This window comes from Lonchura striata, chromosome 5 (genome assembly GCF_046129695.1).
Source record: "Lonchura striata isolate bLonStr1 chromosome 5, bLonStr1.mat, whole genome shotgun sequence".
Taxonomy (NCBI): domain Eukaryota; kingdom Metazoa; phylum Chordata; class Aves; order Passeriformes; family Estrildidae; genus Lonchura; species Lonchura striata.
The window spans coordinates 36629862-36648440 of NC_134607.1; the positions used below are offsets into that span (position 1 = coordinate 36629862).

The 18579-nt window shown below is 35.3% G+C and overlaps 1 protein-coding gene across 4 annotated transcripts in view; it reads left to right on the plus strand.

The window, feature by feature from the left end:
- The window catches only part of DOCK4 (dedicator of cytokinesis 4), a 221515-nt gene that overhangs the window by 74123 nt on the left and 128813 nt on the right, over window positions 1–18579 (plus strand). For all 4 annotated transcript variants that reach the window (XM_021545259.3, XM_021545261.3, XM_021545260.3 and 1 more), the window contains exons 2-8: window positions 5872–5955; window positions 6980–7020; window positions 9340–9395; window positions 11040–11136; window positions 12819–12967; window positions 14319–14403; window positions 16068–16219. In XM_021545259.3, coding sequence (XP_021400934.1) covers window positions 5872–5955; window positions 6980–7020; window positions 9340–9395; window positions 11040–11136; window positions 12819–12967; window positions 14319–14403; window positions 16068–16219 — 664 coding nt within the window. The remainder of the gene's footprint in view (window positions 1–5871; window positions 5956–6979; window positions 7021–9339; window positions 9396–11039; window positions 11137–12818; window positions 12968–14318; window positions 14404–16067; window positions 16220–18579) is intronic.

The window sequence follows — 18579 nt, forward strand, 5'->3', positions numbered from 1 at the left end:
CACAAGAAATTGCACTGTGAAATGAAAGGAAAACTTTCTCTTGCATGGGCATACTTAAACTGGAAAGTTTACTGTGGACACTGATATTATGATGCATATAAATTCTAGTTAGGAAATTCCATAGAAGCAAAATGCATCCCTAGTTGATAAACACAGAAATGCCATGTCTGGCTCAGGAGACCCCTATGCCACAATATGCTGGGAGTTGTTCTGCTGGATGCTTGCATTGCTTGCCAGTGGTCAACAGCTTCAGACATGAACTTACAAACAGTATGTCAGGAGAGTTGTTGACAGATTTTTATTCTTTTTTAATAATGGCTGTCGTGAAAATGATGTTGCACTTTCTGCAGCTGCTCACAGTGACAGATATCTGTTGTATTTACTATGGATAAGGCCATATCAAAATATAGTCTTTATATTTCTGCAAAAGGACCACTGAATCAGAACCTTCCTCAAAGGTAATATATACATGTCATTTCTCATCAAAAAACTAAAAACCTTTCCATCATCAAGTCAAATACAATATTGACTGTTTTAACCAATATAGTATCTTCATATTGTTAGAAACATCCGAATTTCATTTGTTAGATTTTATTTTATTTTCAACTGTTGAACAGAAGCAAAACCCCTTGAAATAGTTGTTCCTGAAAGTCTTAATCTCTTAAGAGAAAGGCCCAGAATAAAAACTTTAAAAATTGCTTTTGCTACCAAGAGGACCTGATTTCAATTATAGCTGATAATATCTGGAATCAATAATAGCTTCTGGCCAACTGTTAGGAGGAAAAGAACAACAGTGTCTGCCTCATTAGTTCTTATATGCAGATCTCCAGTTATTTCAGGCATAAAAATTTTAAGAATATAACCCCAAGCAAAACTTTGAAGTGGGCCAACCACCCCTGTTGCAAGCTAATCAATTCCTTTTCTATCAGAGAATCTTGTTCCCTGTCAAAGCCAGTCCCTCTGACACAGTGTTACCACCATTCAAATCTGATCATCTAGTGTGTACTTACCACATTTCTGCGTGCTTTAAATGCCACCTCTCTTAATTGGGGCATCATGACTTAGGGCATTTGAACTAGAGTCTATTTTTCACTCAAGTATTTTGCATGCAGAATATGGCTAAGCAATAATTAATTATTAAAGTAATATATGTTCTTCTACCTCACATCTTTTCCCCACTCTTCTTTCTTCAGTTGAAGGACTGTTCCACCTAATGATGTGGAACCCAAATATGCTTTTGTCCTACAAGTGCTCATTTTTGAACATTGAGCAGTTGCTGTAGATATGACTTCTTTTCATCCCTTTGTATATGGGGGTGTATGTCCTGCCACTCAATCCAGAACTGAATGTAATGTGTGTCTCCTTTTGTGGTGTTGATTGTAATTCTAACTTGTGATGAGGGCATGTTGAGCACCATGTCATATCTGCAGCCTTTGTGGGAAGACATTTTCATCTCCTAAACATAAAGTCAAGCCAGCCATGAAACCAGCTTACTCCAAGTGTCTCAAATCCTCTTTATAATGCTAACTATATGCTAGTTGCAAGCAGAAAAATAGATTGTTTTAGTTTTTAGAACAGCAATGCTATCAGCACTCTAAATGAGCAGAAGCTGCACCAAAACCCCCCACTTAGTTTAGGACCTTGGGCTTGGACAGATCTTTTCACACAGCAGGCACTTTCATATGTAAAACTGTCCAACAGTGAGCACATCCAACCAGAGATTTTGAATGAGAGCACAAAGATGAATTTTGTTTTGAGAAGCTGAACTTAGGAGCAAACCAAAACTGAAGTTGCTTTAATATTGCATGTCACTATAGTTCTCATTGTATTATTTCACCTTCTGTATAGATTAGGATTTTTATATCCTGTGCTGTTGTCTTGCTTTTTTATTCTCTGAGCACCCTTTGGCAGACAGAAAATGTTTAATAATGCGAGCTGGCTGCAGTATTTGAACACAGCTTCTAAAATATTTCTGAGCACATATCCTGCTACAAACTTTTATTGTGGAGTTCCATGTTTCTCCTTTGGCTGAGAGGTGATTGAAGAGGACATCAATCACTGTCATGTGCTTGAAAAGGACATTTATATGACCTTCAGCTGCTACAATGACAAAAAAATATATCTAGATGTGGTTTTGATACATAGCATGTGACTATCCATCTGCAAAGACTGCAGGTATTGGTAAATGACCTGTACTCAGAGTAGATTTTTCTTCTCCTGTCCATCTTCCTTTCCAAGGTCTCTGGTATACACTTACAATGAAGAGAGAGAAAGTGATACTCTCTTTCAACAGCTATTGTTAGAAGAATTGAATGGGACATATATGATGCATGTGGGTCAGCAAATGCTGTATATAAAAAAGTCTGGTTCTATGAGTATGATAAATATGTACTGCTCTTAGGTTGGGAACACCTTAAGCCATGGTCACTGCAGAGTGATTAATTATATACTTACTGCTACTAGAAGAAAGAATTAAAGAGCATCTGCTTTTGCAGAACGATGTGGTCATTGGAGAAAAGGGTGAGGCATTTAGTACATGAAATTTATATTATGGCTTGATTAAGGACTCCATGTCCTAGCTGAACCCTGGGATCTTCTCTGGTGGAACAGCAGCTACCTCCTTCCATGCCTTAATTTTAATCCTCCCTGTAGACTACTTATGTATATACAGCACAGATAAACTGAAAAGATATGAATCACAGAAGAGATGAATCTAAAGATTCTATAGAGTTCTGAAGAATCTACAGAATCATAGAAGGATTGGAAGGGACCTTAAAAATCATTGTTTCAATTCCCCTGCTGTGGGCAGGGACACTTTCACTAGAATAAGTTGCTCAGAGCTCCATCCAAAACCTGAAGTGTTCACAGGAATCCACATCTATAACTTCCCCAGACAATCTGTTCCAGTGCCTCACCACCCTCACAGTAAATAATTTTTTCTATTATGCATGCTAAACTTACCCTCCTTCAGTTTGAAACCATTCCCATTGTCGTATTGCTGCATGCTTTTGTAAATAGTCTGTTCCCACATCAGTCAATTCCCCCAGGATTCTGGGATGCCATTGAAGACCGAGGCAAAAAAAATTTGTTGAGTTCTTTGGCCCTCATCTGTTTTTAGCAGTTGAGTTGAAAATGATGGCCACCTTCTGTCTCAGTCCAACTTCAGTAGAATGACTTGATTGTTACAAAGTTGGCTGTGTCAACATTTGTAAGTTTATCTGTGAGTCCCTGTGCTTTACATTAAATCCTCTGCTGCTCTGCAATGCTCTTTATTTTACTTTGATTGACACTGCTAAACACCACAGGCTACTTGTTTTGAGCCTGACCTTACACCACAAGAATACAGGGAGAGTTTTTCAAGTGTGTCAGGTAAATGTGCTTAGAGGTAAAGATGATGACCTCATTTCCTTCTTTCTTTTTCTAGTACTCTGCAGGCCACCTTTCTAGAAGATATTTCGGGCTATAATTTTGTTCTTCATGTTCTTTTGTTCTTCATTCATGCTCTAAAATGATTTCTAGCTATTTTCTACACAGTGTCAGATTTCAATCTTTTTCTGTCCTGAAAGTTGTTTTTAAACTTAAAAAAAAAAGAGAAGAGAAAAAGAAAAATATCTTTAACAACTCTAGTAACTAAGTAATAAAAACTGAATGTCACAGAAAAGTAAAATCATAACAATGTGACAGGATATCTTGGCTCATAAGGAGAAAATTACTGTCTTTTTTTTATTCAATAGAGTTTAAAAATAAGACAACTCATAACTGTAATAACAGATGAGGGTTTAGTTTGGTTTTGCATACTTCTTCAGTTAATTCCTTTATTTTGGTTGCTGTACATGCTATTTTGGCAGGTTTCATATTTAAATTTTACTTCTTTCAAACTAGAAAGGTGACTAGAGTGGCTTCTGTCATTCCAATGCCACAGCAGAATTTAGATGTATATCACATTGATATTCAGGGAGTTTGCTTCTTATGTTTATTTCTTCATAGTTAATAAACTGTTTTAATTTTCAGATCTTTTAAAAATAATTAACTGCAAAATTCTAGGATTTTTCAACTCTTAGAAAAACTTTCTTACTGTACTAATGCTGTCTTGCTACTAAGCTGCTTTAAAAATGGTGCACTTGATCATGGTGTGGAACCAAAGTAGCTTTTTATTTCATGCTGTATATCTCACAGTATTCAGTTCAGTGTAAAAAACTTGAAGAGTGGGAGTAGCACCAAGACAAATAGAGATTGATTAAATACACATTCTTGAGTAGGATCAATACTATAAATACTGGTCTCATGTTGTATCAAAATTTTAGGGACTGTCCAGGAATATAATCTCACAGGACTTTTTCAGATATAAAGACTGTGGGTGAAGCACAGTGGTAATTTTCTTATGAGTGAAGTGATAACTGAATACAGTGAGTTTTGAAGTCTTCAAATTCTGAAGAGGAATTTGGCAAAAGAGTACTTTTTGTGCATTTTAAAATGTGCTGTCCTATAGCATAAACCATATCCTGTTGGTTTACTCTTAAAATCTGAAACTTTCTTCTGAGGATTCACAAATGAATTTTCAGTTTCTGTGGTTGCTGACAGAATCTCTCCTGCTGCCTTTGATGAACAATGTGGCAGGCACAGATGGTGGATGACAGGTTATGTTGTGTTTGAGTGTAGTGTCTGCTTGTGGCAGGGTAGACTTCCAACAGCAGGCAAGAGTGTATATATGTCCTTGCATATATGCATATCTTTCTGGCTTTTTTATGTGACATTTTCTTGTCATGCCTCTCAGTGGGATTTCTTTTTTTTCCCTATGAGATTTGGGGTTTCCTGTCTAGATGGGTAGGTATTTGACAGCAGTAAGACTGATGTTAGGCTACAAAGTCTTTTTGTGCATCATGTCCTGGTAGGTAGGCTGTTTTCCTCTTCCACTTCAAAATTCAGCTCTGAAAGAAGATTACAATACAGAGAATCAAAAGCACTATTGCTTGGTCTCGTGGCCTGAATTAAGCAATATTTTAATTCGGCATTTCAAGTACAGAAAGAACAGGATTGAATAGCTGGATTGCTATCTAGCATGGATTTTTGGCATTTTTAGGAGTGAATTCTTGGAGTGGCTTTTGGGTATTCTGTTTTGATTCAGAGTGAAAAAATAGCTTTCTATTGTTTCATAATTAACAATATAAGACTTAATATTTGGCCACTGTATGTATTTGGGAACATCACTGCCTGAAGTTTTATTTCTGAAGCATGTTTTAACTCCAGATCCATTTCTGTAGCTCTTGTGCTAGCCTGAGCTCATGACCTCCCTTCAATGGCTTTGGTGAAGCTGCAGGGGAAGCTTAGTGTGCAGTTGATGTATTGGAGTGAACAACATGCTTTAGTGGTCTCCACCCCCTAACCATTTCTTCACATTTGGGATTATATGGAGTGTTGGGTCTATAGCATCCATTAAGTAAATGTGAAATAAGGTTTTCTTTTCATAGTGTGTGAGTGGTATGGATGGCAACAAAAATATTGGCACATATTGGCACTTTCAGCTCGCAAAATTCTGAGGTCTGATGCGTGTTAGTGTAAGCATTTGGAATAAAACACTTTCTGTCCTTTGGGGTACTTATACTAGCTAATAGTGTTCTCTAGTACAAGCTTTCCATTCATGTATCATAAGGCTGTGTTTAGGTTTATTTCTGAGTCCCGTTTTTTGAATTTTCTGCCCATAAAGGTAACTTAATGATTCTTTTTTTTTTTACTTTTTTCACAGCTTATTACATTTGAATAAGCCTGTTCATTCTAACATGTAACTTCTCATGGTAATATACTACTTTTTTAACAATAGGAATAATTTAAATTTTAATGTTGTGAATAATTGAAGCATATTATATTTTTCAGTAATTGCTGGTTTTCGAGGGACAGTCCCACATGGCCTATCATTGGAGATTGGAGACACCGTTCAAATATTAGAGAAATGTGATGGTGAGTTCTCAGCTGATTCCAGTGAAAATCAAGCTTTGTGTATTGATGGTGTGAAGGCCATTAATATTAATTTATTTTGTTAAGGTAACACATTTTTGAAGTCAATAATATAATACATTTTGCCATCATAATTTTTTCTACAGTTCCAGTGAGCTCTAATCTCTAAAATAATTAATTTGCAGTACATTCATTTTTATTCAATCTTTCTGTTTAATAAACACTTACAGATAAGAGTTGTAATAGGAAGGAAGGCTCTCATGATTCTTCTGCTTTCTTGGTATTTCTGAGGGAAATCTGGCTGTCATCAAGACATTTTCAAATCAATTCAACACAACTTAAAAATCTTAAAGCAGTGTAAGCATTCTCTTCTAACTCCATTTTGTGTTAGAGAATGCAAATAAAATTTTAGCAAATGTCTGTTGCTAGTGTCAGAGAAATAATGTTGCATTTTCTTTTCATAATCTGCCTCCTTAACACTTAAAAATCAACACATTGATTTTTAAAATAAATTTTAATCATTTTTTTATAATTTGGTATCATATAGGTGGGTTTTTTTTGTAATATAATATCAAGTTTATATATTGCTAACCTTGTAAGAAATGTTCTTTCCGAAGGCATAGGATCTGTTCTGTTGAATCAGGTATATTATGAGTTTTATATAGCATTGTGGTTGATAGATGTAGAACCTGAAGCCCAGAAATTATTTGTAAATATTTTGAGTTAGTAAGAAACTATTTCTGTTTTGACCATTGTGGTGTTCAGTGCAGAATTTACTTAGGTTACATTGTTAGAAACATTTAGGGGTACGGGGTTAAAGAGTAATGCTGAAATGGTGTGAATGAAGTCATCCAAATATGAACTGGTTTAAATGAAATACCTTTCACTGTGTGGAAAATCTTTTAAATTAATATAGCCTGACAGCACTGTGGAATTGTTATATCTGTCCAAAAGGGAAAGATGAAATCTGTTTTACATATGTAAATGATTTGCACTCTTTAAAAAGGAAAATGTGCTTTCTTCACAGGGTGGTACAGAGGATTTGCCTTAAAAAACCCCAATCTTAAGGTAAAGGTCAATTGCAATTTTGCATTCTTGGGCAAAAATGTATATTTACTTTTTAAAAATTAATAATCTGCTTGAAAGTGTATGATATTTACTCTTAAAAGAAAACCAGAGCTTAGTGTTAAGTATATTACTGATACTACTTTAATTAGATTTGGACATGGATTACCCTTCTGAAATGCTTCTATGCACTACGATAATGCACTTTACAAATCCAGGGCTGTGGTGAATTTTCTTTCATTTCCAAATTTTAGACTTTCCACTCAGAGGAAGCTAAGTTGAAGGGAAAAGACTACTGAGAATACAAATTGTAAACACTGTTGGAAAAGTTGGTTAAACTCTGCTGGTTTTTCTTGATGCTATGAATTAATTTAGGGCAGCCAGTGGAGACGGCTAGTATAGGAGCCACGTGCAGAGTATCAATTGAATAAAACATATGTGTTTCCATGTAAAATATATGGTTCCTTTTGGTTTTCTTTGATGTGCAGTCTTTGGTTTCCATAGTAGCATAATATTCTAAACCAGACTTCACTGATTTATTTCTTCTACATTCAGACATGAAAAGCTACTGAAATATGTATTTCAGTGTCTGTTCATGTTGTATATTTAAGCTTTATTAGTCTTGTCTTTCTATTTTCTTGATCTCTCCTGTTGTCTTGCCTCTGGAATTGTACAGATTTTGGTTTTTTTGGGAAAGAAAGGTCTTAAATTATCTGTTGATCCGTTAACCTGCATTGTAAGCTTTGCTCTTCTTTTTCTGTCCTCATTTCCAAGATTCTTCAGCTGCAAAAAAAGCATATGTACAATAATTTTGAAAAGTTTGTAGGGGCTCATATCAAGTTGTTGGTCTTTTGTGCCAAGGCCTATGGTCTCTAATCACATAAATTTCCTTTCTTTATACAGAAGGTCAATTCAAACAGTAAATTTAGCTACAGAATCAAATTGATATTTACTACTTTGACCTCATTGTTGTATATTAGTTTGATTTATATGACATGAGCAGTTGTGGTTTGTTATTGCATCTTTTGTGTCTTTTATTGCAATTCTCACCACATGCTTGCTGTCAGTCTTGCTTTGTGGTCTGTCAAATCTGTGATGGAAGTTATGAATAGGTTTTCTAAACATGACTTGATGTGTGAAAAGATGAGATATAAATTCTCTGTTTTCCTAGTGAGAATGAAAACAGTTTTCTGATTTGGATTTTTGAAGGGAGTCTCTCCAAGAGTAAAGTCATAAGAGCATCTTGTACCTCCTCTTGTTATTGGTAGTGCTCTGTCAAGATTCTTCCCTTGTTATTCTGCCAGCTTTGACTGGAAGAAGTTACTTGTGGCAGCTGGTGTGCAGCAAGGGTGCATCTGCATCCCTGACACACTGTTACACCTGCAGGCTGTATGTCCTACTGTCCTTGGGAGGTGCTGCCCTGAACTACTCTGCACTGCAGAGGAGTAGGAGCATTTAAAAGGATAGTTGCCTCTACACAGTAGATTTGGTTTTCTTGGAGGTCTAATGGTTGTGTAAAAAGAAAATGGGACACCATCATCACAAAGGAAAGCTGTGTGCAGCTGTGCTTATTATGAAGAGACCATCTATGCATTTTCTCTCACTGCAAGAGCTGTGGTGTATTATCTTCCCAGCCAGAGGCTTGGGGCTTGCTTCATGTTGTTTGTTCTGATTTGTGCAGGCCAGTGTGTTGTAAGGGAGTGGGACTGTTGCAGCAATGCTGAGTGTTTGCCAGAATGGTGGAGAGCCCTTAAACAACTGGGAAAGGGCTGCTCCTTTGCTGTGCACAGACACAGGCTTTGTGACAGGCATCTACCACAACGTTCCTGTGCACTGCAGGCAGAGTACCCACCAAATTAGGCTCCATTTTGATTTTCTTTATTTACTTGACTTTGTTTTTATTGAATATTGTTAACTTCATTTACTCTGCGTAATTTTAAAAATCCCTGTCTGAAAATCCTTATTTTTAAGATGTGGTTGATAAGACAGTATCCCCCACAGCTGTTCTGTTTCTTATCAAGGTAGGAATAATGAATAAAACAGTCTGCCATAAGGGAGCTCTCAACAATTTTCTTCATGTTCTATGTGTTTTTTATCTTCTAATTTTCAGAAGTGTTGAAGATTTTAAACTCTACTGAGTATGGCATTTTCATTCCTGTTAGAGCTATACTGAGTATTTATTGCATTCTTTCCTTGTGTGTGTTTTTTGCTAATTATTTGGAGGGCTTTGAATTCAGTATGCATTTCATATTGAATGATAGTAAATGGAATGCCAGACTCATGTAAGGGGGCATTTTTTACCTAAACTTTTTTATTTTTCAGGGCATATTTCCATCTAACTACATTCACTTGAAGAATGCATGTGTTAAGAACAAAGGGTATGTGTGAAATGTTCTGATTTCAAATATTTAAACATAGTTAGTTACTTGTACCAAAAATCTTTTGCTTATAAAGTAAAGAACGTAGTTACGATATCTTCAGCTTACTCCCAGAGGACTTGAAATGTTTGTATTTAGCCAACCTGATACTCCTGCATGGTCATAAAATTGGAATGCTGTATCCAGAAAAGACACTGGATGCAATTTGGAATGTCATTCTGTATTGTCTAGAGAAAAAGCAAAACAATTATGTTAAGTTTGGCTTAAAAATAGCATTGCCTTAATTTTAAGAAATTCTGTACATAAGCTGTCTTTTAACCTACTTTTAGATTAGCTGTTTTAAGATTAACTGTTTTATTTGAGGGCAGTAGCTCTACCAGTTGCCATTCTACAAAAATGGGTTAAATAATGTATCTGTTTAATGGCAAAAGATTTTGCTAAACCCGTAAATGAATAGAGAAACTTTTTCCTTTACTTCTTTTCTTCAGGTGATGGAGAGCCAGTATTTATTTTTGCCAACAGCTGATATCTTTTCACATTTAGAAGAGTTGATAAAAGCCAGAATCATTGTTTAAAATTTTGTTTTGGAATTCAAGTTGTCTGACATAAAAAAAACACTGATTTTTTTATGTATAGAACTTGATACCTTGATGGTATCACTTTTAAAATTTTGAAACTTTAAAAAATTGTCAGTGATCTTAAAAGGTTTTTTCTGTTTTGCTTAATCTGTAATAGTTCATATTGTATCCTTTTTTTTTGTATTTATTGGTAGAGAACTGATACAAAACAGTTTGAAAACTGTTTAGGTAAGGACATTTCTTGTAATAGATGGCTGCCTGAACATGAAGTGACCTTTGTTTTGGGAACATGAATGAGTGTGTTGAAGATCGATTATTCATGATGAGCAGAAATAATGATGAAGACTGTAATAATATTAAAACAAGTTTCATTCTCACAGGTGAAAATATCCCCATGTTACTATTAAACTCCCTGGTGTCCACTATGAAGTTACAGCCACTTGTGGTTTGTCTTGCCCTAGGATCCTTTTCTCCTTTTAAAATTGTAGCTGAAACTGAAGGTTCAGTGAAACAAAATTGTAAGCCATCACAATAAAATAAAGTTTAAAGGCAGAATAATTTTTGTTAGTGGACACCATGACAGGGCTTGCATGGATTTCAATTGTTGTTGCATCTATTTCCTTTGTTAGTTAGTTTCTCATTCAGGCCCTGTTCTCTGCTGCACATCATGGCCAAGAGCTGTCACAAAGTTATGTTAATTTAGTGAGAGAGACATAATATCATGAAAAAAGTAATCCAGGCATGAAAAGCTGAAGTGTCAAGATCCCTGTGGAAACTATGGGATTTATTCTGCTGTGAAAGTAGTTTTTTATATGCTTATCTCATAGTAAAAAAAATTCTCCTTGACTTCTCTAGAGCCAAGACTTCACATGGGGATTAAACTATTTTCACCCAAAGTTTTTCCACGGGGATTCAATAAATCTACAAATAAAAAGTGTCATGGTCTGAAGGAACACTCATGTAGGTTGACAGCCATCACTGTTGGCAGTAGGAAGTCTACATATTAGTAACTGCAATGAGATTAGTCATGCTTGTGTAATATCATGTGTTCTTCTGCATGTTACAGACAATTTGAAATGGTTATTCCAACAGAAGATTCTGTTATTACAGAAATGACATCAACTCTAAGAGACTGGGGAACAATGTGGAAACAACTCTATGTGGTAAGTACCCTAAAAATATTGCTTTGATTTAATGTCATCTCAAAAGGTGCACTGTTGTTTAGATGCTCTGGTTTGGTTGAAGTATATATTTCATAAAAAAACTCGAAGCATTCAGTTTGTTTTTTAATTGTTTTACTAATACCTTTAAATCTTATTTTGAGCTTCATAGTGTTATTAACATGTCTCTTGTATTCACATGAATAATAATAATATACTTCTATAGAACTTACCAGATACCAGGACCAAAGATGCACCTGAATTACTGTTTGTTCAATTTGGTTTTTTGACTGCAGAAATGAAAGCTCTATATATTAGTGTCTGATGGAAAATTGTGAAAACATACTATCAGTATAGTTATATAATGTTCCTACAAAGTCCTTTTTGTCTCTTGTTTCTAATTCAAGGACCCTTTCTATTACTTTTTTCCCTTGGTTTTCTTTTACTTATAATGTTCATATTTCCCTCTTGTTACAGCAGTTATTTCTCTTTTTGGCAACATTTTTCTTGACTGTTGTTGTTATTGCATGTTCAAAATTACCCTGGTTTTCTTCTTTTCCAGACAGAAAGCCAAGACAAACAATAAATTAATGCCCTTTTAGTAAGCTTATTATGTGAATGACTGTGAAGTAAAAAGAACAGATTTATCAAATTGCAATTTTTCAGAGTGCTTGGAATATAACAGTTACTGATGGAGAGTAATGGTACTTCTAAATGAATTTTAGGTTTTATTTATGCAGCAGAACTAGCTGAACATTATTTTTATGCCTTTTATACATAGGAAGAAGGAAAAGGGAAGTGGACTTAGGGTTTTTGGCAAGAATTATCAAAACAAATTTTAACAGGAGTGTTTTTTCAACTTTGTATGATGAATCATGTAGATGAAGGTTGTAGTAATTTTCTTAAGCTAAAGGTTCTCAAAAAAAGGTGTAAAACTATTTAGATTTAGCGAAGGAAGAGTTAATAGATTTTTCCAGAAGAGAGGTTAATTTATGGGAAGCTGTTATGCCCATAACTGGTATATAATTAGAGTAGGAGGATGTGGTTTCAAAGCAGTTGTATTCACATATTTTCTCCTACTTCACAGTTAGATAAAGAAGAACTGTCTGGACAAGATTCTGTCTATATGATACTATTTATTTATGATTAGGTGCTAGTGTGTAAAATTATATCAATGCAAGGGAAAGTTAAAACAAATTAATGCTGTTGTTCAGAGTTTGACTGCTCAGAGCTATTGCTTTTTCTATCCCTTATGTGTATGAGTTCAAGTAGTCTTGAAATATGGATGATATATTCAGTTTGGATGAGATAGCAGCACAGAATGAACATACTCTTGGAGTAAAACAATGCTGCATCATGCAACACATGAATGCTTATTGTTGAACTTTTGTCATACCTGTCATTAGAGGAGGTTAATGTGAGAGAGACAAGGAGTTGGACTGGAATACTGAGATGGGTGTGGAGCATAGACAAGGTCTGTAGCAAGGTCTGAAATTATTTTATATGCACACACTCACATGCAGATGAAATGGTCACAAGTGTGATGGGGAATAAAAGATTAAGTAAGGGGGAAAAGGGGTCTTCCTAACTTGCTCATCATGTATGTATTTATTAGCATTATCAGTTTATAAGCTGATATCCTGATTATCAGATAATGTAGAGGGAATCATATTTTTATCTCACAGAGGAATGAGGGGGATCTCTTTCACCGGCTGTGGCACATAATGAATGAGATCCTGGACCTGCGAAGGCAGGTCCTTGTTGGCCATCTCACCCACGATCGAATGAAGGACGTCAAGCGACACATCACTGCTCGTCTGGACTGGGGCAATGAGTGAGTGAATATAAATAAGTCAAATGTAGTAAAACTGTAAAGCTGCTTCTTTAGACTGATTGTAAAATGGTGAAATAAAGAACAAATTTCTAACAAGTGTTGCCTGTTTTTTAAATGGATTTTCTCCTTCATTGTTTCTATGTCCACTATATTTTAACAATGAAAAGTGGCTTATTGTTTTATTCTGCTTTTTATATCAGTATAAGTTACGTAGTAGTAGTAGTATCTTCAAGGTAGTAATTGCATTGGAATATCTGCAGCAGCATTTTACATCTTTTTAATACACCTGATGCCTGGATGATGCATTTAGCAGAGCTTTGTGTTCTAACTGAAACTCTGTTGGTTGACACTGCTTCTTTTTTAACTTGGTCACACGATTTAGTTTCTACTTGTGCATCTCTAACATACATCCAGCTACTGTGCTCTGCATCTTTCTTTAATCTGAATAACTGAAATGAGCTAATGCAAATTGTATTGCCTTACCTATTTTTAAGCAAGAAAATCGTTAAAACATCCTCTGGTCTTTAGGTGTTGTTTCCAAAGTCTCTTTAGCATATATTTATACAGCTAAATGCTAACTAAAGGATGCAATATTCAGTAGTAGAATTAACTGAATTTCCAGGGTTTCTACGGCTTTCTGAAATCATAAATACCTAACAGAGTGAAAGGGCTATAATTAAATGTGTGTGATTACTTGTCTGCTTTTGCAGTAGCTGAAACGAATTAAATATGAAGGTTTTTGACATGGAGAGTTCCAACTCTTTAACACATTTTTGAAAAACTTTATAATATTTTGAATTTTCCTAAATTCAGCATGACTGCCTTTGTGTCCTTATGCATTCTTAAATATTATTGCTTGCTGCTGTGCTGGAAATAAATAGTAATTCTGTTGATTCAAGCTCATCTCCTTTTTTTGTTCATGTGATACAGGCAATTATCTTTGGTACCATCCACTCCAAACTGAATATAAGCTGATGTTTTAGCATTTGATGGATTTTCTTTTTATCTTCCTTTCTGTGGTTGTTATTCAAATTGACAGTACTAGTGCATTCACACTGAAATGTTCAGTATAGTATGAAGGACAATGTCCATTGTACATTGCCCACTATATGAAACATATTTAAAAATTGTGGGAAAACATTCTATTAATGTTGCAAAGTGGAGAAAGGGAATGAGTCAAATGTGAATGGTGGTTACAGCCAAAATACACTAAAATAAATCAAAATCAACTAATTGTAGAGTACCAATTAACATGTGCATTGTTTATTGGAATAAACAAGAAACACATGCAGAGCTAATTTTTTTCTTTTGAAAATAGAAGCTACTTACTGTTATTTCATTTCTCATACAGACAACTGGGACTTGACTTAGTTCCAAGAAAAGAATATGCAATGGTAGATCCTGAAGAGATCAGCATTACAGAGCTCTACAGGCTGGTATGTGAATGTAATATTTGGTACATTTGCTATCAAATTATGTACTGATAGTTTGATGGCCACTCTTCTACTTAACCAAAAGTACCATTTTTGATCCAATAAATTGGCATTTCATGATGTGATGAGTTTTACTGTAAGGAAAGAATTTTTTTAATAGCTATATCTTCTCTATATCTGTATGAAATTCTTTGATTTGATATCAAATTTGTCTGTGCACACATGTTTAGGTTAAATGTTATTTGTTAAAAGTTTTGGTTTCTGATATACCTTTTAAATTATGTTAATATGTTAATATGAATTTAATAATCAGTAAAAGCTTATGGGACTCTATCATTAGAGCTTTACCTGACTTATGAGCCTTTCCAGATAAGCTCTGTGGAAATATAATAATGGTATAATATTGTCACAATTAATCATACTGGGCTCTTGGTATTTTCTAATATATTAATGTAAATAGCAGTTAAATTGCACAAGAAAGCTTTCTTTTAGGTGTAAAAGCCCATCTTGATTTACTAAAACTAGCACTGGTATTTCTTCTGATTAACTCTCCAGCAAGGTCTAGGAAAACTTGCCAATTCATTTATATAGGCTTTGGCACATATTTAAGTATTGCAGCTGTTACAGATACACAGTTCTGAGTCTTATGTGCTTAAGACTAAGCTTGTATTTAAGCTGAATTTTATCTGTTATAACTTTTGTATTTAAGTACAAACCCCACAAAAAAAATCATTGCTACAATTTTTTTTTTTGGATCTGAAATAATTATGTATTTTTGTAATAATTTTAGGTTGTATTTTATTTGTATTGTTGACCTGTGGTGTCAATCCTAATAGTAAATTCTTTGTGCTAGAATCAGTATACCTTTGAGTAATTTCAAAGTGATATGTAATATTATGGAATCCTAGGCGGATGGAAGCACTAGGTGAAATATGGTGAGGAGCCATTAATCATAAAAGAAACATACAGAGGAAAAATAAGCCAGAAAACTAGTAATGGCACTCATGGAGTGTACTTTGAAAAATAAAAAGGGGGGAAAAAAGATAACCTCAGTGTGAAGACTATTAGAAAGATTGATATTTTAATTTTTACAATGTAAGAAAGGCATAGTACAACTTAATATTGTCTCTCTTAATGGATGACTGAAATACAGAAGGTATAAACTGTGACATCAAATCAAGACAATTTATTAGCTTGTATGAAGCAGTTTGCCAGAGATCATAAAATGCGGGTAGGATTGCTTTTCCCCGGTTTAAAATACTGGTATTTAGTCTTCTGCAAAGGCACTTTTTAATGTGTTTGAATACAGCAATATCAGATCATTAACTGTTTAAATCAACTAAGAAATACTATGTTGTTATATCACAAAGCTTTAAAGTGGCTCCACACTTTCAGAGTAAAAAAAGAAATAAACTCTTAGAGATTACTGTTTTTCACCTAAAGATAACTATGACAAAGTGTAACACTGGGAAAGTAAATTCCCTGTGTTTTCCTTCTCAGATGCAAAAGGGAAAAAAAAGATAGGAAAAAATACAAGTTAGTATTAAATAAAAAAATAAATCTCATTTGGAATAAGAAAGTAGTTCTACATTACATATTTTACCTGTTTTTGTTTTGAGAATTTTATAATTGACTCATACTGGTCACTGTTTTTGTGGTATTTGTAGATGGAACATCGCCATCGAAAAAAAGACACACCGGTACCAGCTAGCAGCCACCACCTTTTTGTTCAGATGAAGAGTTTAATGTGCTCCAATCTGGGAGAGGAACTGGAAGTAATCTTTTCACTCTTTGATAGTAAAGAAAATCGACCCATCAGGTACCATATGATTTATAGTTAAATATTGATTTTACATAAGTTTTACAATAAATACTGTAACTTTTGATCCAGGTAACAAATTCCACATTTAGAATCAAGGGCACGGTGTTTTTGTTTCATGAGAATATTTTGCTTCCTTCTGAAATTCAGTTATGTTTAATGGTTTGTAGTGCCATTTAAGGTTTACAAAAATATATACATCTCTCTTGTTTACTTATTTCACCTTCCAGTTGTTTTTTTTAGTATAGGAATATATATACATGTGTGCGTACAGAATGGTAATTTTTCAGTATCCCTATTTTCATCTCTGCTAATCAGTGCACATTCGAAACTTTGAACTTCTGCTTTTTCTGTAACATTTATAAGAGGAATTCTCCTCTGTACATGAAAGTGGAGTGCTGCCCTTAGTGACTTAAGCATATTTGTTATAAAAGGAGCCTTTACTTCTATGAGTTCTTCAGTGAAACTGTCAAAATCAAACTGTCCTAGAGTTTAAGTTCTGTGAGAGACCTGATAACCTTTGATTTTTAAAATATTCAGTAGGTACTTCTATTTTCAGAATTCTGGCTAATAGAGAAAACATGGGAGTGATTAGTAGTGAAACCACTATGTGTTTAATAAATATGAGCACAGGAGGAGAGTACAGTTAGTGCAAGAGACCAGCAAGTTCCGTTTGAGGAGTATGCCAGGAAATCTGAACCATTAAATGGCTCTGCAATGGTGATGGTTGTGGTTGACCCTGGCCTCCAGCCATCCACAGCCACCCTGTCACTCCCCTCCTCATCTGGACAGGGGACAGAAAATAGAACAAAAGGTTCAGGGGTCAAGATAAGGACAGGGAGGGATCACTCACCAATTGCTGTCACAGATAAAACAGACTTGACATGGGGAGAATGAATTTATTACCAATCATATCAGAGTAGGATAATGAGAAATAAACCCAAAACTTCGAACATCTTCCTTCCCAGTTCTCCCTTATTCCTGTGCTCAACTTCATTCCTGATTTTCTCTCCTTCATCCACTCTGGCAGTACAGGGGACTGGAAATCAAGCCTGTGTTCAGCTAGTCACACATTGTCTCTGCCACTCCCTCCTCCTCCAGGGGAGTACTCACACAATTCCTCTGCTCCAGCCTGGGGACCCTCCCACAGAAGGAAACATCTGTGAACTTCTCCAGCCTGAATTCTTTCCCCAGTTTTTCTGTTAAATATGGCAATAGGAGTTTGGGGATCTATGTGGAAGTTGGGCAGAATTTGACAAAATTATGTCTGTGCTTTGCTGTGCTGGCAAAATAAGTACTGGTTGTACTTTGAAGGAAGAGTATATTGAGTACATTAATTTTTATGGTTAGTGAGATCATATATACACAGCTAGTGTTACAGTGTTAGCTGTTAAATACTGACATTTCATTCTAGCCTGCACTTCAGACAGTTGTCACGAAAATTCAGTTTCCTGTTGTTTCTGAGAATTAAATGTGCATCGGGACATGTTGTTTGTGTTCACTCCAATGAATGCCACAGCAGGTGATAGATTTACGAGAGGGCTGCAGACTGACAGAAAACAATTTGGGGTGATATGGATTGCTGAAAACAAGGTTAAGGCAGCAGTGGTGGTGTGAGAGCAAATGGATTGGATTTCATCTTTCATGAAAGCACAAATTCTAGAGCTGTTTCTCACGTGCTTGCTGTGATCTGACCTTTAGCTATTGATTCCTGACTCCAGTGTCTGTTTTCAGCTACTGTGAACTTCCTCATCCCATTACTGGCAAACCTTGAAGAAACGTTGTTACAAATCCAAATTGCCTTCTAGGGTGTGAGGGAATGACAGGATAAACTTTGTGAAGGTAGTTTACACCATCTGCAATTCAAACAAATATACCATACTGTAACAAAAAAAAACACCCAACAAACAACAACAACAACAACAAAACCTCCTGGGAAACAAACAGAAACTTCTCAACATACTGGAAAAGTTAAATCTAAGAGAGCTTTCGCAAGCACAGATTAAATGCAAGGTATATCTGTGCACAGAATGAACTCTGGAATGCAGAAGTGTACAAGATGGATCTTTATATGGTCTGTCTGGACTAGACATGGAAGTGACTTTACCAGTTTATTACAGACTTAAACCAAAGCTGGTATGGTCATTGTGCACTACGGTATGGTACAAGGTATAATTTTTATTCAATACAAATGGGTGTGATATTTCAGAGATCTTTAGGCCCTTGCTAATGCCTACTTGACATGAACAATCTCCCTTAGAAGAATGATGTGTGAGAGGAGACGGTGTCCTCAGCCCCAACAGTTCACACCCTGCAATGATGCCAAAGCCTATGGGCAGTGGAATTGAGGAGCTTGGATA